This window comes from Alligator mississippiensis, chromosome 4 (assembly GCF_030867095.1).
Source record: "Alligator mississippiensis isolate rAllMis1 chromosome 4, rAllMis1, whole genome shotgun sequence".
Classification (NCBI taxonomy): Eukaryota; Metazoa; Chordata; order Crocodylia; family Alligatoridae; genus Alligator; species Alligator mississippiensis.
In genome coordinates, this window is record NC_081827.1 from 8,228,628 (window position 1) to 8,254,155 (window position 25,528).

A 25,528-nucleotide genomic window follows, 5' to 3' on the forward strand; every position below is an offset into this window, starting at 1 on the left:
TTTATGTTCCTCACTATCTTGGATCTTGGGAAAAAAATCATCAAAGAAACCATCAACAACAGGCTAACGACACGCAACGTTCTGAGAGCTAGCCAACACGGCTTCATTGTGGGTAGGTCTTGCCTGACCAACCTCATTTCCTTCTATGACCAGGTGACACATCACCTGGACAAAGTTGAAGAGGTTGATGTCATATATTTGGATTTCAAAACAGCCTTTGACTTGCTCTCCCATGATGTCCTCATGGTAAAAATGGGGAGTTGTGGCCTTGACAACCTTATGGTCTGATGCCTGGGGAACTGGCTCTGTGGTCGGACCCAGAGAGCGATAGTCAATGGAACCAAATCAACATGGTGCACGGGGACCAGTGGCATCCCCCAGGGCTCAGCACTTGGACCAGTACTCTTTAATATATTCATAAATGATCTGGACTTGGGTGTCAGAAGCAGACTGGCTAAGTTCACAGACGACACCAAATTCTGGGAGGATAGGCTGTTGATTCAGGCCAACCTGGACAGGCTCTCGGGGCGGGCAGGTCAAAACCTGATGACATCCAACACTCAGAAATGCAAGGTGCTTCACCTTGGGGGAAAAAACCCACATCATACTTATACGCTCGGCAGTGCTACACTCATTAGCACCACGACCGAAAGAGACTTAGGGGTCATGATTGATCACAAGATGAACACGAGCCACCAATGCGATGCCACATCTGGCAAAGCAAACAAAACTCTGGCTTGCATCTGCCGATGCATCTCAGGCAAGACCCAAGAAGTCATTCTCCTGCTTTACTTGGCCTTGGTGTGGCTACAGCTGGAGTACTGCATCCAATTCTGGGCTCCACACTTTAAAAAGGAGGTGAAGAAGCTTGAGAAAGTCCCAAGAAGAGCCACACACATGATTAGAGGTCAAGAGAGCAGGCTTGATGAGGAGAGGCTGAGAGGCATGGGACTCTTCAGCCTGGAGAAGTGCAGGCTCAGGGGGAACTTGGTGGCAGCCTATAAGTACATAAGGGGTGTGCATCAGGAACTGGGGGAACATCTGTTCACCAGGGCACCCCAAGGGAAGACAAGATCTAATGGTCACAAACTGCAGGAAGACTGCTTTACTCATAGCCTCATAGACATTCGGGCTGGAAGCGACCTCGGAAGATCATCGAGTCCAGCCCCCTGCCCCAGGGGCAGGAAGTCAGCTGGGGTCATAGGATCCCAGACATAAGGACATAAGGAAAAACTCCTTTATCATCTGAGTCTCCAGAGTCTGGAATAGACTCCCCCCCCAGAAGTGGTGCAAACATCTACTCTGGATACCTTTAAGAATCACTTGGATGCTTATTTTGCTGGGGTGATCTGACCCCAGCTGCCTTCCTGCCCCTTGGGCAGGGGGCTGGACCCGAAGATCTCACAATGTCTCTTCCAGCCCGAATGTCTATGAAATCTATGAAATCTATTCATAGACATTAGGCGCTGGAAGGGACCTTGTGAGATCATCGTGTCCAGCCCCCCTGTCATAGGCAGGCAATCTGATGGGGTCAAATGATCCCAGGAAGATAAACATCCAGATGCCTTTTGAATGAGTCCAGAGTAGGTGTTTGCACCACTTCTGGGAGAGTCTGTTTCAGACCCTGGACACACGGACTGTAAAGAAATGTTTTCTTATGTCCAGTCTACATTGGCTTTCCAGGAGTTTGTGGCCATTAGACCTTGTTATCTCTTGGGGTGACCTGGTGAACAACTGTTCTCCCAAGTCCTGATGCACCCCCCTCCCCCTTATAAACTTGTAGGCTACCACCAAGTCCCCCCTGAGCCTTCTCTTCTCCAGGCTGAAGAGTCCCATGTCCCTCTGCCTTTCCTCGTAAGGCTTGCCCTCTTGGCTTTTGATCATACAGGTGGCTCTCCTTTGGACTCTCTCAAGATTATCCATGTCCCTCCTGAAGTGGGGAGCCCAGAAGCATCTATAAAGCTCTAGTGACTTTTCCATAAGGAACACACATGCAGGGTTGTGTCAGATCCGTTTAGCTAGTTGAGGATGGGGTTTTATTGACTGAGGAGCTGCTCTATTTTAGCAAAGTAAGTTCCAAACTGGACTTGGGTAATGGAGATCTGGGTCTTTGCTAGACTGCTTCATGCCTGGACCTCCCTTTGAAATGTTGATCATCTATGAGTAGCTACGGCAGGCCCAGCTTTGCGGGGAGGAACAGAAGAAATAAGACTGAGCAGACAAATAGGGTCGTGGCCTGCTTAGTATTATGGCCTCTACTGTTTACAAGTCTCCCATAGACTATAGCACACCCTGAAAGGCCCTTAATCCTGGGCATAAACAGGCTAGCATCTCCCAACACCTACTCAATGTGAACCTTTCTCTTCGCAGTCATTGGCGCTGTCAGGCCTAAAGCCGAAGAGGGGCCCAGTGTCGGGCGGCACACAGGTGACAATTACCGGCTCCAACCTGAATGCTGGCAGCAACGTCATGGTGAAGTTTGGGAGCCAACCGTGCCTTTTTTACAAGTATGCATGCCATCCTTCTCATTATACGTGCCATGAATAGAGAAAGAGGCTGCTAACACTCTCTTCTAATGGTGCTCTTTGACTATGGGGATACAAAAGATATTTCCTATTTATCCAGCTGTCCTGGACCTGGACTGCTTAGACAGCGGCAGACTTGGTCCTGGCACTGGACAACTCATGTGGAAGTGGGTGTAGTAATCTAGCATGTTCCCCCATGAGGTGCACATGAAACGGTTCAACTCAGTCCCTTCAGCACATCATTTCTCCTGAGCAGTCCCTGACATAGTTGGTAGCCACAACTCATGGATACGTGACCAAAGGATTAGCTAGAGGGTGGTTTGCAGATGATGGCAGTAGTCTATTGGTTGAGCTGTGGAGAGGCCCAGATCTGGAACAGCAAGCAGGATGTAGGTGCAGGGGCTGTGTGATGAGAAGTGGGCAACGATGCCTAAGGGTAACCAAGCAATACCAGTAGCTCCTCTTGCTTTCAGTGGATGTGTCTACACATGCATTAACTTTGGCTTAAATTTACTGCGCAGTAAGTGGGAATAGGCCAGCTCTACATGTGTAGGCATTAAAGCACGCTTTACTCTTGGGAGTAAAGTTAGTCCACACGTACAGTGTCACTGCTTAGTAAGGCGTCTACATGTGCATTACTGCGCAGTAACTCATCAGGTGTAAATTTGATACTTGCATGATGCAGCTATCAAATTTATGTTCAAGTTGGTATAAATCACCCTATTTTCTGCACAGTACAGGCATGCACGTGTAGACGCATGCCCATTCTGCACAGTAATTTCAGTTACTGCACAGTAAATGTGTACGTGTAGGTGCGCCCAGTGAGCACCAGTCATGTTACTGTCCACATTAAAGTCAAAATCACCATAAGAGAAGCAGATTAAAAGAGAGGGAGCATGAAACCAAAGCCTGGGCAGATCTTTGAGCACCTTGAGGACTGTAGTAGAACAGGATGAGGTGGATAGGCAGGAGGAGAGAGCCTGTCTCAGACATGCACACCACTCCTGTCTCGCAGCCCACAGCCATTTCAGCTTCATGTATTTCATGTGAAGGTCCCTAGTGGGCATCTTCCCAAGTGGGAGAACATGATGCATTTCACTGTTTTGATTGGTATTTCATGTACATTTTCCACGGTCCCTTGTTAAATTTCATTTTAATTCTCCTTGGGCCCCATGCGTCGCTTGTCTACCTGGGAGTAAAATGTAAGTAATTCTTTTCCAGATCCCCACTGTATAGGAGAGGGGAAATATAACCTATTGTCTCTGAGTCCTAAAATACTTCTCTGCTGTCTAAATATAACCCTAGACATCAGTGAAATGGATGGCTCAGCAGAGACTGGGACTCTTCTGCTCTACATCGCCTCTTTGATCCCAGTCCAGAATAACAGTAACCCCAAATCAGGGTCACCTCCTGACTCTTCTTTAATCCTTGGGAAACTGAGTCGGTGCCCAGTGCCAAAGCACAAACCCCTCCTAAAGTGAACAATATTAATTAACTAATTAGAGGTAAGGACTTCAGTCCCTGGAGCTGTCGGTAGCTCATTCGTCATTCCTGGGACTGATGCAACTTGACTTTTGCAGTTCCTGGATATACGTTCTGCCCCTTTTCCTGCTGCTACGTATGTCGGGGGGGGGGTGTTAAGCTTTTCTCAGAGACTGCAACTGAGGCAGGGGGTTGGACTAGATGACCTCTGGAGATCCCTTCCAGCCCCACTTCTCTGTCCCAGCCTGTGATTTCGGGTTTCGGGTAGAAAGAGTGATTGCCTTGGAGCTGCTTACAGAAGACTGACCAGGGAGTGTTCAAGGGGTTAGGTCCAGTAGTTTCCTTTCAGGGTGGCAGAGGGGAAGGCTGGAAATCAGAGGGAATGAGTGTCACGCAGGCAGGATAATGATGGATTTCTCTCTGATTATATGAACCGATGTGACTGAGTCACTGATCACAGGTGCTCGGAGATCAAGGCTCTCAGGCTTAGGTTCTTGCTCAGCCTGCTCTAAAGGGAAGGGCCAGCTACAAAACTCACTCCTGGTTCTGGTTTCAAACCCTAAAAAATAGTTGGTTTTTTTTGCTTCAGGCTCTTTATTAATAAAATGCTTCACACTGTATTGGCACCTTCCACCCCAGGATTGCAAAGCACGTGCTTATCTGTAACCCAGTCTCAAAAATGGATGCTGTTGTGCCAAATTACAGAGAAAGCAGAGACAGTTCTTGCTCTGACGGTGCTTTGTAGGATGAAATGAAACCCCTGGCAGGCACTTCATCATGCAGCACTCTTCCCTGAGTCAAATAGCTCTGGGATGCCAGCTGGGGTTCAGTGTATGCCATGATGACCTGGGGGTGGAAAGCTTATGCCATTTATCCAAGATGTCAGTTTTGATTGAATAGCTGTGCGAATCTGTTCACCTTAAATTCCTGCAGCATCAAGTTCCTCAGGTTAGCGAAGCAGGGCATACAAAGCACAGGAGGTATCCTGGGTGGTCAGGTTGGTGGCAGAGGCATTCATTGGTGACGTTGTCTTGCTCACATGGACTAGCACTTGCTTTATTTCTTCCTAAACTCCATTCCTAGGAGGACCCCCAAGCACATTGTCTGTAACACCACAGCCTCCGGCGAAGGGTTCGAGAAGGTGCAGGTTTCCGTGCAGGTCGACAAGGCCAAGATATCTCAGGAGCTGCAGTTTGAATATGTGGAGGATCCAACCATCATGAGGATCGAGCCAGAGTGGAGCATCTTCAGGTAGTTGTTCAGTCAGCACTCATACTTCCCTTTCTCCTTGATTGCTGCTCATGTCCCAGTGCATTGCCGGATTCAGAGGCATGGGCTGTCTAAGGCTCCAGTTCAGCAAACCGCTTTCCAATTAAATTAATGTGACGAGACTTGGATTTCAATAATATTTCAGTACAGAAACTCATGGTGTCATGGTCCGGGGAAGATTATGCCCTAAAATATTTACAGCAGTGCCTTATAGTTTGCATAGTGCCCTTCATTTGGATGGGCATGAGGGCTTTTTTTCTTCTTTTACCACCTCTCCCCTTAACTTAGGGGCTGGGTAGAGCCACCTTAATGTATCTTCAGTGGGGCATCCCACATTCACCCCCCGAGGAATAGCCAAACCTATTCAGATGAAATATGGGAACAAACCCTCCAACCTGCAATCCTCAGTTTCAGCAGCACATTTCTCACTGAGGTTCAAGCGAGTCTGGGTCATGCCTATTCCTCATCTTTAATTTCCAGGTGCTCTGGCACTTGCAGAACAGCAAGTGCTGAAGTACCACTCTGAAAGCAAGTGCTGAATGGGCTCTTTCCGGAGAAAGCTCTTGAGACATCTCCAGGCCAAGGCTGCAGATCCAACATGTTTGGAGATGCATCCGTATCACCAAGCGCTGCAGATGCCTCACTAATCTCCGGGACTGAGAGTGACCAGCTCCTGCTTTCACCCAGCCTGGATTTGCTCTGCACCATGTTCTTGCATCTCATTTGTTTGGCCGTGGTTCTCGGAAACCCCAGTCAAAATCAGGGCTCTATTTATGATGCACAAGCACCAGGGGAGGCTCAGGCCCCGACCTCACCCCTACACCAAAAGGCTCATTATGGACTGGACTGACCTATTTTAAGCCCAGACTCTCCCCTTAATACCACGGATGCAACCCCATTGACTCCAGACAGGTCACGTTCATATAGCTGAGAGGACAGATTTGGCCTCGAGTGTGGAAGGGGCCCAAATATTACGCAAACGCGGTCACAAGCTTGCAAGACTGGCCCAGTGAAGAGAGAAATTGGTCATTAAATGCTCCGGGATTTCCTTGAAAAGATACAAAGTCAGAAATATTAGTCTCCTCTCATCCGTCCATTACAGTTCTCATCTCCCCTGTCAAACTGGAGTGATTGGAGTGTCTGGGGATTAGGCGCAGGGTTTGTAAATCCCCCTGGCTCAGCTCCCGTCCGGAGCATGTTTTCACAAATCAATTAGTGGCTTTAATTACTGTGAGGGAATTTACCGTTTGAGCCAGACCGAATCTTTGTGCATTGGGCTGGAGGCTTTCGTGTCCAGATTTTCCATCTCAGGGTTTTATTTTCAGTCACAGTGTTAGGTTATCAGCAAAATGAGAAATCGCTTTACTCCCTTCCCTATTACAGTGAGTTTCGTGCTGGGGAAAGGTGCGGGATTGACAGCCCTAGAGAGTGATTTCGGCTATTATCCCTAGGAAAGTTACAGCACAGGCAGCTTTCTTCACACTGCTTCAAAGCTGGCGAGTAGGGGAAAAGGGCTGTTTGGTTTCTGTGAAGTCGATGCCACTAGAAATGGGCTGTGACTCCCTCCATGTGGCTTAATGAACAGCCACTCGACGGGTCCAGCTCTCGGCCTGTTGAAAACAGCATCTGTCTGATGTCTGTGGAGCCTGATGAACATTGCATTTCTGTCCCTCCATAGTTGGGTTCAGGCCCCAACCTCACCCCAGCAAGCATCCAGCTGTGGGTCTTTCCCAGCCACAGCTGGATTGGAGCCACTGCTCTACAATGAGATTGGTAGGGTTCATCCTGGACCCTGGAGAACATTACTTCCACCCCAAAACCAGCCTTCAGGATCCTGGGTTTTCCTTGCCCTGTCAAATAGCAAATAAAGCTGAGTGGCTTTTTGTTGCTGCCTGCCGGCTCTCCCTACTGCTCTTTAAGGCACAGATCACAGCCCAGTTGCCTCCGAAGGGGAAGGGGAGTTAGAGTCATAGAAAACGTGGGTTGGAAGGGACTGCAGGAGGTCACCTCTACTCCAACCCCTGCTCAAAGCAGGACCAGCCCCAACTACATCATCCCGGCCAAGGCTTGGTCTAGTCGGGTCTTAAAAACCTCCAAGGATGGAGCGTTAAAGCCGGAAGGCTGTTGAATCTAATGTAAGCACTTCGCAGCCCTGGGAATACTCAGCTCCACAGTAGAGACATTGAAGGCCGTTCATTAGGTTCCTCTCTCTCCTGATCTGGTGGCATGAGAGCTGACAGCAGGGCCTCTGCTTTCACAGATAATGCTGCACCCCTACTCCAGGCCTTGAAAAGCAGCTCCATGCCGCTTTGCTCACCTGACTGTTTAGTAGGATGAGGCCGAACGCTTAGCAAGATGCCTCAAGGCAACTGAGCAGAACCTCAAACAGGGCTGATGGAGGCAGTGCAGGTGAAAGAATATACATCCCAGTATACATCCCAGTGTGGGTGGAAGAATATACATCCCAACATACATCCCAGTGCGGGTGGAAGACTATACATCCCAATATGCATCCCAGTGTGGGTGGAAGAATATACATCCCAATATACATCCCAGTGCGGGTGGAAGAATATGCATCCCAACATGCATCCCAATGTGAGTGGAAGAATATACATCCCAATATATTTCCCAGTGCGGGTAGAAGAATATACATCCCAACATACATCCCAGTGCGGGTGGAAGACTATACATCCCAATATGCATCCCAATGCGGGTGGAAGAATATGCATCCCAACATGCATCCCAATGTGAGTGGAAGAATATACATCCCAATATATTTCCCAGTGCGGGTAGAAGAATATACATCCCAACATACATCCCAGTGCGGGTGGAAGACTATACATCCCAATATGCATCCCAGTGCGGGTGGAAGAATATGCATCCCAATATACAACCCGGTGCAGGTGGAAGACTATACATCCCAATGTGCATCCCAGTATGGGTGGAAGAATATACATCCCAATATGCATCCCAGTGCAGGTGGAAGAATATACATCCCAATATACTTCCCAGTGCAGGTGGAAGAATATACATCCCAACATACATTCCAGTGCGGGTGGAAGACTATACATCTCAATATGCATCCCAGTGCAGGTGGAAGAATATACATCCCAATATACAACCCGGTGCGGGTGGAAGAATATACATCCCAATTTGCATCCCAGCACATGTGGAAGAATATACATCCCTTTTGCATGCAGCCCTGAGTGCTAACCTCCAGGTCTGGAAGTGTATCTTTCCTGGTTTCTTTCCACACTTTTGGCTGTGATTGAAACCAGAAGCACCAAGATACCTGCACTGAACCTCTGCAGGGTCCCTGATAGGTTGCTGAGGAAGGTTTCCAGATCCCTTGCAAATGGTGTTTCCAGAATAGGCTTCATATGAGACAAGCCCAGTGCCCTCAATCTTAGCAAGCCAACACATAGCCAGGTGCCTCTCTCTCTCTCTAATGGGGCGCTCTCTCCTATGCATTCAAACCTATCACATCCCAAGAGTTAACCATGTCCATGTCCATATACTTTGCCCTGCACGTTTAGTAAGTGGAGGGAAGCTGATGGAAGGGGAAGACAGAGAGCACAAGAGGGCAACCTCCTCTCTGTCCCCAGCAAGTTTTGGGCTTCTCCCCATGTCGTTCCCCTGGAATAACACAGAAAGATTCACATTTGAGAGACGGGGTGAAAATCAGCTGAAACCGCAGTGCTGGGTAGGAGAAGGGCATGGATGAGACAGCAAATCAGGCTTCGTGACTGAGCAGCACAAATGCTCATTGGAGACTTTTTGCCTTGCCCCCATCACAGATCAGGGTGTGGGAGTCCCGGTCTGTCTGACCGGGGAGTTGGCCCGTGGCTGTCTGTCCGCATATGGCACTTTTAAGGGCAGCACAGCCTGGGAGCACCCCCCACCATTACATTTGGTCCTGGGTGTTTTGAAAATGGGTGTTTCATGCTCTTTCTTCTTTCTGTTCCCAGTGGAAATACACCCATTGTCGTATGGGGAACACACCTGGACCTGATACAGAACCCCCAGATCCGGGCGAAGCATGGGGGAAAGGAGCACGTCAATGTGAGTATTACTGCTGGCGATGGGATCGCGTTAAAGAGCATGGCAGTGTTGGCTGGTGAGATGAGCTAGAGAGTGAATCTGTTTATCTGCAGAGCAGCAAACCCTGGAAGCAAAGGCAAGGTCCCCTCAAGAACGCCCTTCCAGTATGCCTCGGCTTCAGCCTGGAGAGGCAAGAGGAGTGTCAATGGTCCATTCAGTTCCTGGTCTCTGCCGGGCCTTGCCGCAAGAGTGACACTTGTGACCAGGGATAGTTTCAGTGGCTCGGACACTTGTGTGCTAGAAGTGGTCGCTGCCTACCCATTGCATGTGCCCCCCCCGATCTGCAGCTGCGGTATCGAGTGGATGGATCCAAACTCCTGCTCCCAGCAGAGCATGCTGGGATCAGCAAAGTGTGAGGATACTCCACTCCCACTATGGTAACACCACTGGCCAGTTCAGGAGCAGTGTATGCAGGCTGGCAGCTGGAAAGAGGCTCATAGACTCACAGAAAATGAGGGTTGAAGGGACCTCAGGAGGTCACATCTAGTCCAGCCCCCTGCCCAAAGCAGGACCAGCCCCAACTACTTCATCCCAGCCAAGGTTTTGTCTAGCCGGGTCTTAAAAGCCTCCAAGGATGGAGATACCACCACCTCTCTAGGTAACTCATTCCAGTGCTTTACTACCCTCCTCATAAGAAAGTTTTTCCTAATATCTAACCCAAACTTCCCTTGCTCAACTTGAGCCCATCGCTCCTCAATCTGTCATCTGCCACCACTGAAAGCAGTCCAGCTCCATCCTCTTTGGAGCCACCCTTCAGGGAGTTGAAGGCTGCCATTAAATCCCCCCTCTGTCTTTTCTTCTGTAGACTAAATAAGCCCAGTTCCCTCACAAGTCATGTGCCCAAGGCCCCGGACCATTTTTGTTGCCCTCCGCTGGACTGTCTCCAATTTTTCCACAACATTTCTGCAGTGGAGAGCCCAAAACTGGACACACTACTCCAGATGTGGCCTCACCAGTGCTGAATAGATGGGATAATTACTTCCCTTGATCTGCTAGTAGCACTCCTACCAATGCAGCCCAGGATGCTATTAGCTTTTTTGGCAACAAGGGCACACTGCTGGCTCATATTCACCATTTTGTCCACTGTCACCCCCAGGTCCTTTTCTGCAAAGCTGCTGCTTAGTCAGTTGGTCCCCAACCTGCACCGGTGCAGGGGATTGCTCCATCCTAAGTGCAGAACTTGGCACTTGTCCTTGTTGAATCTCAGGTGTAGGGTCTGGTTCTGGTCCTACTGACCCAGGAGTTCTTTGGACCAGCTCCAGACTTCAGAGCAGAAAGGGATGGGTGGCATTTTGCAGCGGCTTGTGGGTAACAGAAAAGCAGTGCCTGGGTGGAAGGAGCTAGCTTATCCTAGCATGGCTTCATCAGCTCTGTTGGGGAGGCAAGGAAGGGATACCTGGGAAGCCTGGCATCTGAAGTCAGCTGCCGCCCACCAAGTGAGGATCCATATGGCAGCGGGCAAGGCATTCAGTTGGGGATTCAGGTGTGGGGGGAAGCATTGGAGGACGAAGGGTCCCGGTGGATACATGGAGGTAAGCTCCAGCAAGAGCATGAACTGTACACGGGTCCTCCCTCAGTGCAAGCTGCCTGCTGGCACTCCCCGTCTCCGGCCATCTCAACTGCTCCTCTGGGGCAGCTCTGGCTCTAACTGGGTGTATAGTTTTGACCTTGTCGCACCTACCAGACACAGCCCAGTGATGTGTTGCTCCAGTGCTCCCTGCAATGTTGAGCCCATTCAGGTGAGCAGTCCACAGCCCTCCCGTGGAGCAGGCTGTGGCACGAAGGTGGGCTACTTGGTGCTAGGTCAGAGCCATCCCAGTGAGAAGAGACTGGCCTGTTGCATCTTCTGCATCTCTTAGGCACCAAGTCACCTTTCTCCTGTGCACCAATCTGGGCTAAACCAATCCTAGCCCCTGTCTGAGGCCAGCCACCATAGCAAAGCCTTCCTCAGCAGCAAAGGATGCAACAAATGGGGAAAAGGAAGTTGGAAAGGGAGGAACGTTACAGGCAGACCTGGGTCTGTGATGATCTTTGGGAGTACCATACTGCCCACCGAGGTCTGGACTCATTGCTCTCTGGAGAGTTAATGAGAGACAGACACTGCCCAGAGGTGCATACATGCCAACCAGATGAGAGCAAAATTGCTGTCGGACCCATTTTATAGATGGGCAACTGAGGCATGGAGACAATCAGTGATTTACTCAACATTATCTGGAGACCATGTGAATGGCAGAACCAGGCACCAAATAGCCACATCCCCTGAGTCCTGATCCAACATTGTAAGCACAAGGTTGTCCTCTGGAGTCAGACTTGGAGAGCCCCAAAGTTTAGGACAGTGCATTATCTAGCCTGCAATAAAGATAAAAGCTACTGGTAAGATGAGACTCCTCAGTTAGATGTAGAGTTGAAGCAAGTCTCAAAGCGGGGAAGCCAAGTGGGGGTGGAGCTGTAGCTTTGGTGGTGTAGCTCTGCATTGAGGCAGAGCTGAAGAAAAATCGGGGTTGATGCAGGATGCTGGCACTGGCATCCTTGGAGACTGAAGTCTCTCCAAGGAGGAGGTGCCACGTAAGCAGGAGCGCTGAGACAGCAAAGCCTCCTACAAGAAGAATGGGATTTCCATGCCCTTTGCAGTCTAGTTGATTGTACCCTCAGGAGGGATGGATGTAGAGGTGGAGTGACAATGGTACCCCAGGCAGGGCGACCCTCTTGGAGGTAGGGGTGAGGTGGGATACTGTCACAGAATGGGGTTTATTCTCCTGTAAAGTGTTTGCTCGAGTGGCTTCATCTTAAAGGTCCATATTGGCTTCTTCCCCCTAGATCTGTGAGGTGCAGAACTCCACCGAGATGACCTGCCAGGCTCCAGCCCTGGCAGTCGACCCCAATTACCAGTCTGATCTAGCTGAGCGCCCAGAAGAGTTCGGCTTCATCCTGGACAACGTGCAGTCCCTGCTGATCCTCAACAAAACCAACTTCACCTACTACCCCAACCCAGTGTTTGAGGTTTTCAACCCCGCAGGGGTCCTGGAACTGAAGCCGGGAAGCCCCATCATACTGAAGGTGAGGGTGTGGGGGAAAGGGATGGAGAACCAGAGAATGGTGATGCCTCTTAGAAATGCATTTGATGTTCAAATCGCTGCACCTGCCAGTATTGCACCAGTCACACAGAGGTCCCCACCCACATCCCACCAGTCCAAGAAGACCATCCACACACGTCCACACCTTTTTCCACACACAAGAGAGGCTCTGCCAACATCCCAGCAGTCACAGCACTGCACCCTGTGACATCAAATCATAGAAAATTAGGATTGAAAGGGACATTAGGAGGTCACATCTAGTCCGCCCCCCTGCTCTAAACAGGACCAGCCCCAACTAGATCATCCCAGCCAGGGCTTTGTTGAGTAAGGCCTTAAAAACCTCCATGGATGGAGATTGCACCATGTCTCTAGGTAACCTGTTCCAGTGTTTCACTACCCTCCTAGTGAGAAAGTTTTTCCTAATATTCAACCTAAACCTCCCTTGCTGCAACTTGAGCCCATTGCTCCTTGTTCTGTCGTCTGCCACCGCTGCTGAGACATCTCAGCCATCGCAGCATTGTGGTCACGTCACCAATCATGGCTAGCACCCACCAAAATCCTACCAGTCACAGCCCAGGCACCCACGTATAACAAACACCCACCAATATCCCACCAATCGCAGCCCAACACCTACCAACACAATGCCAATCACAACCCAGCACCCTCCAACATTTTACTACAGCGCAGCACCCAGGGCAGACAGAGGCATGGGTGAACTGGGCGGCTACCTGGGGCCTGGACAGAAACGGGGCCCAAAAATGGTAATTTTTTTCCCATTGTCTGATTATTATTATCATTATCTCTGGCAAAGCGGGCCTCGATACTACGAGTTCGCTTAGGTACAGCAGTGGCAGCACCTGCCAGCATCCTGGAGCGCCCCATTAATTAACGATGACCGGAGCAGATGTGAGCTTGTTCTCTGCAAACCTCATGTGCAGATTAGGTTTATAGCAACTGAGAGTCCTTCCCTATACAGCTTTAGTTCTTGACAATATGGCCATTAGGACACCCCAGCTTGCCTCTGTCTGGATTTATAAAGGCCTTTCATTCACTGCTGAGCTGATCCAAAAACAGCCCCTTTGTGTTTTGAGACTTGCTAGAAGTCAGAGCGCTTTATGAACAGTGTCCATCGCAGTGCCTCGAAGTGATTCATGTGGAAAGCAGTAACCGCACACACCAATGCCCACCTGCCCATTCCAATGATGCATCCATTTTGCACTTATAAGGGTGTTTTGTGGGGACTGTTACTTGCATGAATGCATCCCAATCATCCCAGAGAGGCAATAGCAGGGCAGCCTGTACCCATCTGTGCCAGTTTGCATCTACATTACAGGGCAAGGCAGGAAAGGATGAGCCAAAAAGGGCTTGTCTAGGGATGGCAGTCATGTTGCAGGTGCAGACCCATGTAATGCTTTGCTGATGCATGTGTGGGTTTGCTCCTCTCACCAGGGCAAGAACCTGATCCCTCCCGTGGCTGGAGGGAACGCCAAGCTCAACTACACGGTGCTGGTCGGGGAGAAGCCCTGCACGGTGACGGTGTCGGATGTGCAGCTGCTGTGCGAGTCCCCAAATCTCACTGGACGGCACAAAGTGATGGTAAGTGACGCACAAAGTGATGTGACGTGAGCCTTTCCCCAGGTGGGATCTTACCATGAGGACCACCAGGAGCGTGGGGATATATGTTGCAGCACAGTACCCCAGCCCTGTGATAGGACTGAGGGCATTCGCAGATCGGAGACTGGCCCTGAATTTAGCCGTTCTGTTTTTGGGGACACCCTCTGGAGGAAACCCATATCTCTTGCACAGTGCCGGCTGTACAGTGCCAACGCCCTCACCCAATGTGGCTTCATGCATTGGCAGGTCAGCCCTGTGCCCAGCACTGGCTGCAGCAACCATCAGCATGGAAAGGCTTAAAGTCTGTCTCTAGAGAGAGGAAGAGCGTGCAAACATTTCAATGCTGTCTGCATGATTAAATATTATTTTTCTTATTATTTCTAGCTGGGACTATGAGGAAATAAAAAGTGTAGAATTGGGACCTTGGAAACTGTGCTTTTTCTTTTCTCTATGTCTCTCTTTCCTTTTTTTCTCTTTTCTCTTCTTTTCAATCATTCTCATACTGCAGTCCCATGGGGTGATGACAAAATAGGCAAAAAAATCCCTTTTCATATTACAACCTTATTGATAGAGAGAATGAATGTATAAATGACATCACGCCATGGACAAGCCAACCAATTGTTAGACATGGCCACTGTCAACAAATATTGATGATCAATGTTTTTGATTGGCCCTGATCGATGTAGTCCTCCCCCGAAGCTGGTTGTATGGATTGTTGCATTCCCGTGAAGAGAGATTTGCAGAGATTGATGGAGATAAAATATTGGGTTACTTGAGGAGAGATTGTTTTCTGATGAGTCAGAGCAACGAATTTGAGGTGACAAGTCCTGGCTTCTGTGTTTGACTCGCTGTGTGACCTTGGACTAGTCATTCAACCTCCATGGGCTAGAGTTTCTGTCTGTAAAATGGAGATGCTAATCCTTGCTAGCCCCATGGGAATATTATTGCAGGTCTTAATTAACTCACAGTTGTAAAGCACATTAAGATCCTGCAAGGGAAGCACTAGTGAAGTGAAATGGATCCTTCTCGGTGTGAACTCCAAGGGTATGACATCATGGGTTCCCCGATACTTTTCTGGATGAAATTCAAAGTGCATCATGTTCAGCAAAGGTGAGGACAGAGAGAGGATGACAAATAAACCCCAGTGAACTGGTGAGGATGGGAATCAAATTGACTCTTTGCAGGACGTGGGTATGCTCTTGTCACTATAGAAAAAAAAAACAAACTCCAGTCAATTTAGTGGAGCAAGCCCAGGATTAATCAAACAAGAGATGCCGCTCGAAATGCAGGAAGACAGTGCTTAAGTATTTTAGTGAGCTTCAGTGTTAAGGGTGAGTTATACATTTGTCATCAATTTACAAGCGTGGGGTTGTTGCTCTGACAGTGTCTGGGCTGTGAACCAAAGACAGAAAGTTCCCTGCAGTGAAAGCGGGATTACGTGGGGGAACCGCGGTTCTGGGGAACGCCTTCTCCAATGCAGCTTGGCATTGCTGGTACTCGAGTTAGTACTTGCTGAGTGCCAATGTGATGATAAGCATCAACTGTCCAGTCTCCGGCACCCTAATCTCACTCCTGCAGATATGGCATGGACCAAACCGCTGAACATCCCAGGTCCTGCAGAAATGGGGGCAGGGAGGTGTTCTCCCCCCAGTATTATGACAGTGAATTAAGCATGGTGGGGTACAGTGAGACCTCAGAATAAGGAAGCCGGCAACAGCAGGGTTTTGCACTGGTGTCACCCTGATAATTGTCCTTGTCCAACTATCTTCAAGGCAGATGGTATTACTTTGAACAGGGGGTTGGACTAGATGCGACTTCCTGAGGTCTCTTCCAACCTTCATTTTCTATGATATAGAGAAAGTTTCAGGAGGGGAGGGCAGATATCAAAGGCAGGGGGAGAACTGGGTGCATGTGTTTGGAGATGCAGAGAAGGGAAGATGAAGCACTAAGATGAGGGATTTGGGAAGGCTCTTTCTGACACAGCCTATAAGTGAATGGCGCATCTGTTCAATGATGCTTAAGGTCTCACCATCCCACTAGCATTGTGCTGGGCAGCTGGGTTCGGTACCTCTTCAGAAGGAAGAGACCTAGCTCAAAAGGATTCACTAGAGTCACCTTTAGCAGCACCTTGGGGCTGTCTTGCATTCAGGCCCTAAGCAGCTCAGGGTCCTGTTTAGCTTGTGAGACTAGCTGGGGTGCCCAGCTCAGGTGCTGCTGCTACAGGTGTAACTTTCCCAGTCACTGAGGGACAGATGGAGGTCCTGGGAGCTCCTGAGTCTGGGGTTTTCTGACATGACTTTCTCCTGATTTCCCCCTAGGCTCGGGTGGGAGGGATGGAGTTCTCCCCTGGGATGGTCTACATCTCCCCGGACAGCCCACTCAGCCTGCCTGCCATCGTCAGCATTGCTGTGGCTGGGGGCCTGCTCATCATTTTCATCGTGGCCGTGCTGATTGCCTACAAGCGCAAGTCCCGGGAGAGTGACCTGACCCTGAAGCGGCTGCAGATGCAGATGGACAACCTGGAGTCCAGGGTGGCACTGGAATGCAAGGAAGGTACGAGGGAGAGGAGAGGAGAGGAGAGGAGAGGAGAGGAGAGGCCCTGGGGCCAGAGAGTCTCCTCTCATTTGGGAGGTCACAGCAGGTAGAGCAGGGGCAGGCAATTTTTTCAGCTGGTGAGCTGCGGAGGTCTGCACGGGTAGCCCCGTCCCTTGACAACTGCCTTGCCCCCTGGTAGCTATCTTGGGACTGGACATCCCACCCCCTAACCCCTGACCAGAAATCCCTCCCCTTCCCTCCCCACCCCAAATACTCCTTTTGGAAGTCGGGAGGAGGGTTGGCATTTCTGAACCAGAAAACAACCAAATCATATACTTAACTAGAAGTCAAACACCTACTATAATATATATTAATTTTATTACAAAACATACTTGTCATGATTTGTTTGTGTACTGTACATAGAAGGGATTGATTGCATAGACACTCAAAAATAAAGTATTGCACTTTTATATTGTGTGTGTATGGTGGAGCATGGGGTGTGGTTGAGCGTGGGGGTATGTATGGTGGGGCATGGGGGTGAGTGTGTAGGGTAGGGAGTATGGTATGGTATGGTGTGTGTGGGTAAGTATGGTGGGGTTGGGGAGTGGCTGTGCGTGTGTGTATGGTGGGGGGGTGTATGGTAGGGTATGTATGTATGTGTATGGTAGGGGGTATGGGTGGGTATGTCTGGTAGGGTATGGTATGGTATGGTAGGGTATGTGGGTGTGTGTATGTTTATGGTAGGGGGTGTATGTGTGTGTCTGTGTGTATGGTGGGGGTGTTGGGATGTGTATGGTAAGGGGTGTGCGTGCATATATATGGTAGGGGGTGTTTGTGTGTGTGTGCATGGTAGAGGTGTGTGTGCGTGTATGATGAGGTGTGTGTGGGCGAGTATGATGAGGGCTGTGTGCGTATGGTGGGGTGTGGGTGTGTGTGTGTGAAGGGGTGTGGCGGTGGGGGGGCATAGGGTATGTTGGGGTGTGTGTATGTCAGTGGGGTTCTGTGGGCAGGGTGTGGGTGTGTGAGGTTTGTGGGGTATGAGTGAGAGCGGGGGGCGTGGGGACCCCCCACGCACTCCCCCACATGGCGCTGCCGGCAGCATCACCAGGCGGCTGCTCAGGGTGCTCGTGCCCGGCGCAGGTGCTGGTCCCCAGTGGGGCACGGCTTCATCTTCTCTAAGCTCAAGAGTACCAGAACCCAGGTTCTGATTCAGACCCAGATCAGTTCAAACCATCTCCTTTGGCTGGCCAAACCATGCTGAGAACTGGATTAGCTGAACCCCTTTCTCAGTGTCTGACCCCATGCAGACTTTGTGTGTCATCAGACCCTGGAGAGAGGCTGACAGGTGGGGAAGCTCAGCCCACTACTTTGCCACCTTCTCCATCCATTTATTCCCTCCTCCCCTCTCCTGGTACAGGTTATACCAGCATGGGGGGCAGCCCAGCCCTTTTCAGATAGTGTCAAGGTACAAAACCAGGCCAGCAGTATAATGCAAGTGGGTTTTTGTCTCAGCTTTTGCAGAGCTTCAGACGGACATTCACGAGCTCACGAGTGACTTGGATGGTGCTGGGATCCCCTTCCTCGATTACCGGACCTACACCATGAGGGTGCTTTTCCCAGGCATCGAAGACCACCCTGTCCTGAGGGATCTGGAGGTAAGAAAGAGAATAATGAACATCTCGTCCCACCTGCTCACCCTGTGCTTTCCCATCCCGTCCAGTATGGAAGGGACACTATTGCAATGCCAACAGGCTGCACGTCACACGAACTCAATGCAGTGGGGCGCAGCCTCTTTCCATAGGGCATTAAGCTACATCATCATCTCAAGGCACAGACAGATGTCACATTTATGCTGGTGTAATCAGCCTTACATCAGTGCAAAACAGTCAGCAACATGATACAAACCCATCAACTAAGGCAGCTTCTCAGTCTCACGGAGAGTTACCCTGGAAAGACTCTAGGCTGAACCTCTGGGCACAAGTTATACCAGTTTCGATGGTATGTGTCCACATCCATCCTGGGGTACTCCGTTGCTAAAGGGAAATGGTTATTACCTGTCCCCTGTCCCCTAGTAACCAATGTGAATTATCTAAGGAATGTGTACATCTATCCATGCAACGGGGCCCCCACAGAGCCATATACCGACAGCACAGTGTACCCTGGCGTCTGGCTCCTGTCTTTCTTTAGCAGGGCTCAGAAATGATTGGCAGCACCCAGAGGAGATATTTTGTTAACACGTGGACCATGCTCTGCAACTGCTGAGCATTGTCCTAACAAAGGAGCCTTTGGTGTAATTCCACTTGGTCTCAGAAGGGCCTCAGGCTCTCGGTGTTTTTCCCAGCATCGTCCAGACTGAACCCCTGGGTGGCAGGGGCAGGTAGGGCCGCTGTGCCCCCGGAGCAGCCTGCATTACATCACCAGCGCTAATGAGCTCGGTACGCCTGATACCAGTCCCAGGTGAACATCTGCCTGCATTGCAAAACCACTTCAGAGTTTGGCATGGCCAGCGGCTCTGCTACAGGGAGCTGGGCTGGGCGAGCAGGAACGCGCTGCAAGCCAAGATCAGGGCGTGCGCTGGCAAGGTGCTCGGCAAAAATTTGGCAGGCTGTGTGCTTAGGAGAGGCCCAGGAGTGGGCTAATATAGGGAACACCCGAGGCCAGGGCTGAGGTGCTTTGGCAGCTCTGCGCACAGGCTGGACCCAGCACAGCAGCTGAAGAGGACACAGCCGGTGCTCTCTGAAGCCTGGAGCAACGTGCTTGCAGAGAGCAGTCACTGTTAAAGCACCGCTGCTACCAAGGGTGGGAGAGACCACTTGTTTCATGCCCCTCAGTAAGTACAGGGGTGTCTCTGATGCCACTTGCCAGGAACGGGGGCAGCTGTTCCCTTTCCACCGCAGCCACGGACTTGCAGCATGGACTCACTCTGGGGCTCCTTCTGCTTCATGCAGAGGAGCTAACACAGCTGCAGTGCGAGCAGAGAATAGCGTTCCCTGCACACACACACTCGCCCAGACAGGCCTGTGCACCCAAGGCCAATTCTGGTTTCGCAAGCCTCACTGAGGGGAGCTGAGCATAGGATTTCGCCCATCCAATGTAGGTATTCACACGTGCTCCCACCTGCACACTTATGCCCCTACACATATGCATCCCTACACACAGATCCCTAGACGTGCACACATGCAGATGCACACACACACCCCTGTATGCCCATATACATGTGTTCACACGTACCCCTCTACATGCCCACATGCATGTATGCATGCCTTTGTACACACACACACACACACACACACACAGATTTTCCCTTTCCTTTGCTGCCAACTGGACCTTCCAATCCCAAGAAACTGAATCATTTCTTCTGTCCCCCCACTCCCCTCCACTTCACCATCATTTCAGTACAGGCATCTTTTTCTCCCTGCTCTCTAGACACCAGCAGCTCTTTCAAGAACAACCCCCTTTGCTACAAAAAGCCAGAGCTGGGCTCCCACCTGCTTCCCTGGCTGCAGAGCCAAGCAAGAGTTAAAAGGAGTGAAGTGAAGGTGTGCACCGGGCCCAGGTCCGGCCAGCCCAGGCTCCCCTACAGAAGCTAATTGCCGGAAAAAGGCCCAACGCGGGGCCCATTCTGAGCAAGCTCCACTTGCCAGCGTGCTTGCTAATTAGCTGCTTCCAGACCCGGCAGAAATAAACTTTTTGCTGCTTCATAATAGCCCGGGGGTAGACAATATTAAACATTCAAGCGAGTGAGTTAGGAATAATTATTACCTTGCTGCCTGGGATCAGGGAGGGTTTTGATGATTTGTTTGCATTGCTTATTTATTTCTTTATCGCTTTACAACTCGATTGGCAATCTGCAAGCTCCGGGAAAAATGAACGTCCCTTAAGGCAGCCCCACACCAGCCAGGCAGTTACACCCTGGTTCCTGCCACTGTTTGAAGCCTCGGTGCGGCTCCTGTCAATAAGCTGCATTGATGCTCTGTCCTGCAGTTGGGTTTGTTGTGGCAGAGATCTCCAAGGAGATGGGAGTGAGTTGGCAGGTCGCTGCCTGGTGCCTGTATCTGTACTTTGAGGTTATTCAGCACCTCTCGATGAAACGTGGTCCAGGAATAGCAGGGGGCGAGGATGCAGGGAAGGTGCTGGTAGAGCTGGGAAAGGGACTGAAAGGATTGGCATAGCTCTGTGGGTTGGTACTGCATTGGCAGCCCAGGTCTGGGATGCAGCTCCTCCCTGGCAGAGCTGTGGGTCAGGACTGGGGCTGGACTCATCCTTGCTGTAAGTAAAGCTCGAGGTGCAGAGCAGGAGAGGGTCTGAATGGTAACGCTGCGGGCAAAGGGGCAGGGCACAGGGCAAGAGCTGCACAGCAGGGGATTCTGCAAGGAGGGAGCCCAAGCGACTTGAGAAGGAAATAGCAGGGGGGTGGAGGTCAGCATTGAGCTGCATTGACGGCTGCACAGGGAGCCCAGGACTGGAATAGCAATGAGTGCTGCAGGGGAAGCTGCCACTCATCAGGAGAGCTGGACTGGAAGAGCAGAGGCTGTTTCAGGGGAGGGCAAAGGCACATTGGCAGAGCCCCTGGGACTGGAGTAGCAGGGGCTGTTTCCAGGTAGAAGCAAAGTCCACGGGACAAGGGAGCGGGCTGCGGCGGGGAGGGTATGGACAGGTCGGGGTGCTGCCGGTCATGACTGAGATCCAGAACAATGGCACATGCTTCAGGTCAGGATCGAGGGAAGCTGCCCCAGGGGGTAACCTTGCAGAGCACATGTCCCCCGCCTTCTGCCTAGATCTAATCAATGCCATTAACTCTTCACCTTTGTGAGCACAGCATTCATGGAGGGACAGAGAGAGAGAAATAACAGCATCACCTCACCATTTCCTATCATGCAACTAAGTGCACTCTTAAATTTCTACCTTTGTAATCGCCCACTTTGGTCCTCTTTCCTCCTTAAAGGACCCTCCGTGCAATAGAAGGATAACTCACCTGTGCGATGGACGTAGTTAATGTTCTAGATTCCTTGTAGGGTTATTTGGGGACCGACAAAGCCCTTCTGCCATCCCCATCCTGCCTTCTGCTCAGGACCAAATTCTGTGCCCTGAAGTCCTAACGCATCAACTTGGGTGGGGGAAAGCCCTGTCTGAGTGGCGAGGCTGTGGCATGGGGCAGAGTGGGGATGGGTTGGGATGAGCTGCATGCTGTGGGTGGTGAGGGCATGGCCAGTACGACCCCATGCAATGAGTGGTATGAGAAGGGATGGGCAGCGCCAGGCTTGTAGGTGCTAGGTATAGAGAATGGGATGGTCAAGCACGGTTGGCACCGTGCTCCGAAGTCATTACATGGCACAGAGAGACTCCTTGAGGGGCAGTTAATGTCTTGACATTAAGGGCAGCTCCTTTCTCCTTGCACCAGGTGCCTGGCTACCGGCAGGAGCGGGTGGAGAAAGGCCTGAAGCTCTTTGCCCAGCTCATCAACAACAAGGTGTTCCTGCTGTCCTTCATCCGCACCCTGGAGTCCCAGCGCAGCTTCTCCATGCGGGACCGTGGAAATGTGGCCTCGCTCATCATGACCGTGCTGCAGAGCAAGCTGGAGTACGCCACCGACGTCCTCAAGCAGCTGCTGGCCGACCTCATCGACAAGAACCTGGAGAGCAAAAACCATCCCAAGCTGCTGCTGAGGAGGTGAGTTGCTGCTGGGCTGGAAATCACATAGTGGCATGTGTGCATGCACCACTGCCCCGCATGAGCCAGGGCAGAGGCCACGGTCTCTGCCAGAGGAAAGGGCCCAATTCTGTTCAATCCTGGTTGCAAAGCAGGGTAGAAGGGCAGGACGATGCAGAGCAGATCTCCTAATGCCACCAGTAAGTGTTTTTCACTGAAAACTTGTGTCTCCAGGGCAGGACACGGTCTCTCTGCAGCAGCCATTCACTACCTTATGGGGAGTCACTGGTTTATCTTTATGCAATGGCACCCTGCAAAGATCTGTGCCCTTTAAACCACTTTGTTTCTCATCCTCCCCCTCCCTGTCTCTTTTCCTGTCTTTGCAAGTCTCCTCTTGTCTTTACCTCTGAATTTCCCCACCCCCCGGCTGTAACTTGTATTATCCAATGGATTTCACTCTTCCCCTCTCTCCAGCCATGCCAGTGATCAGTGATTAAATAGTGAATGTTGATGCTGAGCTTTATGCTTTAGCCTGATCTTTTAATCAAGTGGGTAGGGTCAGAGGAGTTTACACCTTGGAGTCAGCACTTCAGCCTTGACTTGCAAACTCAGGCAGCCATCAATGCTTGGCTTACCTTGGGGTCACACCTAGACTGACGTCTCTGCAGCCAGGGAAGCTAGAAAGGTGCTTTATGATGAATGGAAAGGCAGAGAAGCTAAATGTGCCCCCCTGGCAGAAATACATTGAGAAGTCTGACATTCCTGGGTCAGTGTGCGCATGTGTGTCTGTTTGTGTGAGTGTGCACACATGTAAACATGTGCTCACCACTGTCTGCTATTGGATGGAGCCAGAACTGCTCCTCTGTGTGTCATAGCCCCTGGAGAGGCTCTGTGTTCCCGGGGGGCTCTGAGGGAGATGTGAGCCGTGCTGTGAGGGAGGGTTTGACCTGGCCTGCTGTCTGTTGTGGAGCAGCAGGAGAAAGGGGAGTGACTGTAGTCATCTTGCAGCAGCATCCTAGCCTTGCTGGCATCTTCCCACTGCCACCCCAGCAGGCTGGCTGCTGTCTCTGAGTCTCCTGCTCTCACATGGTCTCCTTCCCCCTTGGTCTCTCCTCTCACCTCACTCCATCCCTTCTCCCTTTGCTCCTGCTCCTCCTGTCTCCCAAGCTCTCCCTTCTCCTTGTCGTCTCAGGGCTTCATTCCTTTTCTCCGTCAGCCTAAGCCACCCCCTCCATCCTTGGAGATGGCATTTGGGAACGGGAGCCGGAGCACAGAGGAGCCACCTTCCCAGTGCCACGCATGGGAGCACTGGCAGAGGGACTGGGCTGGTTCTTTATGCAATGGAGGCTGCCGCCAGGCAGACCCCCCTGATGTTCGGCCTGAACGCCGGTCCTTGGGGTGGTTCAGCTCTCAAATTATGCTGAGCTGTCTTCTAGGCCCAGCAGCCATGGCAGGTGACCAGCCAACTTCACCTTTTCCACCCCACATGCACAAATGATGCCCCCCACTCCCTGTTTGCTGAGCCCCAATGCCTGGATGTCAGGCCTCGCTCCTTAGCGTCAGTCAGAGCAGAGGGAGGTTCCTGTCTTGTAGTTCACCTCCCCTCACAGCAAGAAATGCTGAGAGCCCTGCATTGCATGGCTCCATACCATCCCTACACTGTGCCCCGTGCCTGCAGAGGCTGGATAAGATGGGCTCAGGATGGGCAGTGTTGCATTTGCCTTTGTCACAGCAGAGCTGAGCTTCTGACATGCTGTGAGCATAGGGCTGGAGATCCTGGGCTGTACGGTGCAGACAGGCCCTGCCCCCAGGTGCCTGCTGCCCTGCAGGTATCAATCCACATGGGTCAGTGGGGGCTCAGAGCCCTGTGCTGTGTGACCTAAGTTAGGCAAAGCACCCCATGCCCTGTGACCTTTGCACTATACTAGGCACAGGTTGTACAAGCTCGAGGAGCACCAAGCTGTTGGACGTGCTGGGAACGTGGGTCACGTGAGCACCCTGCTGTGAGATGCTGATTGATCATGGCCATAAGTTGGGCAGCCAGCAAACCCAACTGGTGAAAGGCAGTGTGTGAACTCCCAGCTGTGGGACCCTCCACTTCACAGGCCGTTGGGGTGCAGTGAGTGAGTATTGGGATGCAGGGCTCTGTGAAGGGGCTGATTGGCAAGGAAGGATCTCTGCATGGAGACTCTTGGGTAGCTGGGAGTGACAGGGATTATAGATTCATAGATGTTAGGGTCAGAAGGGACCTCAATAGATCATCAAGTCCGACCCCCTGCATAGGCAGGAAAGAGTGCTGGGTTCAGATGACCCCAGCTAGATGCCTATCCAACCTCCTCTTGAAGACCCCCAGGGTAGGGGAGAGCACCACCTCCCTTGGGAGCCCGTTCCAGACCTTGGCCACTCGAACTGTGAAGAAGTTCTTCCTAATGTCCAGTCTAAATCTGCTCTCTGCTAGCTTGTGGCCATTATTTCTTGTAATCCCTGGGGGCGCCTTGGTGATGGTCAAGGTAGGGTGGTACCAAGCTACTATCTGCAGCCGTGTTTTCTGCTTGTATCGTAGGGAATGGATTAAGGATGCATGTGGGTCAGATGGGATTGGGAGTGCAGGTGCCAGGTAAATCAGCTCCTCTCACCCCCAGTTTGTTCACAAAGTGACTCTGGGAACAGTGAAAATGTAGTGGAAACAGGGTTCAATCTAAAGCAAGCAGTAGTGGGAAGAAGCAGTTTCCTATTCTCTGCTCCAGAGCAGCAGAGCTCTGCTTTGATTGAGACCACTGCCAGAATACAAATGCACAGTCAGGCTAGCACAGACCCTGGCGTGCTGTCTTCTCCCTCCAGAGCCAGCAGCCTCATGCTCATGCATGAGAACCAGGAGCAAAGCTGCCACAGCTTGGCCAGGGCATCAGGAAACACCACGAGCAAACAGGAGGCATTAGCAGTGACATGGGAATCCTGTCATGCCAGCAAGCTTGGGCCTGTGATGACCAGAGACTGGAAACCAGCTTTGTTCTTGCCATGTGGAGCCACAGATCCTTGCCTTGGTGCCACAAAGCTTGGCATCATAGGACCATAGGAAAGTAGGGCTGGAAGGGACCTCATGAAGATGCCTGGTTCAGCCCCTGGCTCAAGGATGGATCATCCCTAACTAAACCAGTGGATTATGACAATGTGACTGGCTCCCAGTTTTGCCTGTCCTTACTCAGGCAAAGCTCCCACTGAAAAATCAACATGGGCTTTTGCCTGAGTAAGGACTAAATATTGATGGATTGTGGGCTC

The 25,528-nt window shown here is 51.1% G+C and overlaps 1 protein-coding gene across 1 annotated transcript in view; it reads left to right on the forward strand.

Moving 5' to 3' along the window:
* Nucleotides 1-25,528, forward strand: part of PLXNA4 (plexin A4) — a 523,137-nt gene that overhangs the window by 435,787 nt on the left and 61,822 nt on the right. The window contains exons 15-22 of the mRNA XM_014607569.3: nt 2,371-2,507; nt 5,091-5,258; nt 9,245-9,338; nt 12,195-12,434; nt 13,901-14,047; nt 16,384-16,618; nt 18,113-18,255; nt 22,002-22,270. Of these exons, the coding sequence (XP_014463055.1) occupies nt 2,371-2,507; nt 5,091-5,258; nt 9,245-9,338; nt 12,195-12,434; nt 13,901-14,047; nt 16,384-16,618; nt 18,113-18,255; nt 22,002-22,270 (1,433 nt within the window). The remainder of the gene's footprint in view (nt 1-2,370; nt 2,508-5,090; nt 5,259-9,244; nt 9,339-12,194; nt 12,435-13,900; nt 14,048-16,383; nt 16,619-18,112; nt 18,256-22,001; nt 22,271-25,528) is intronic.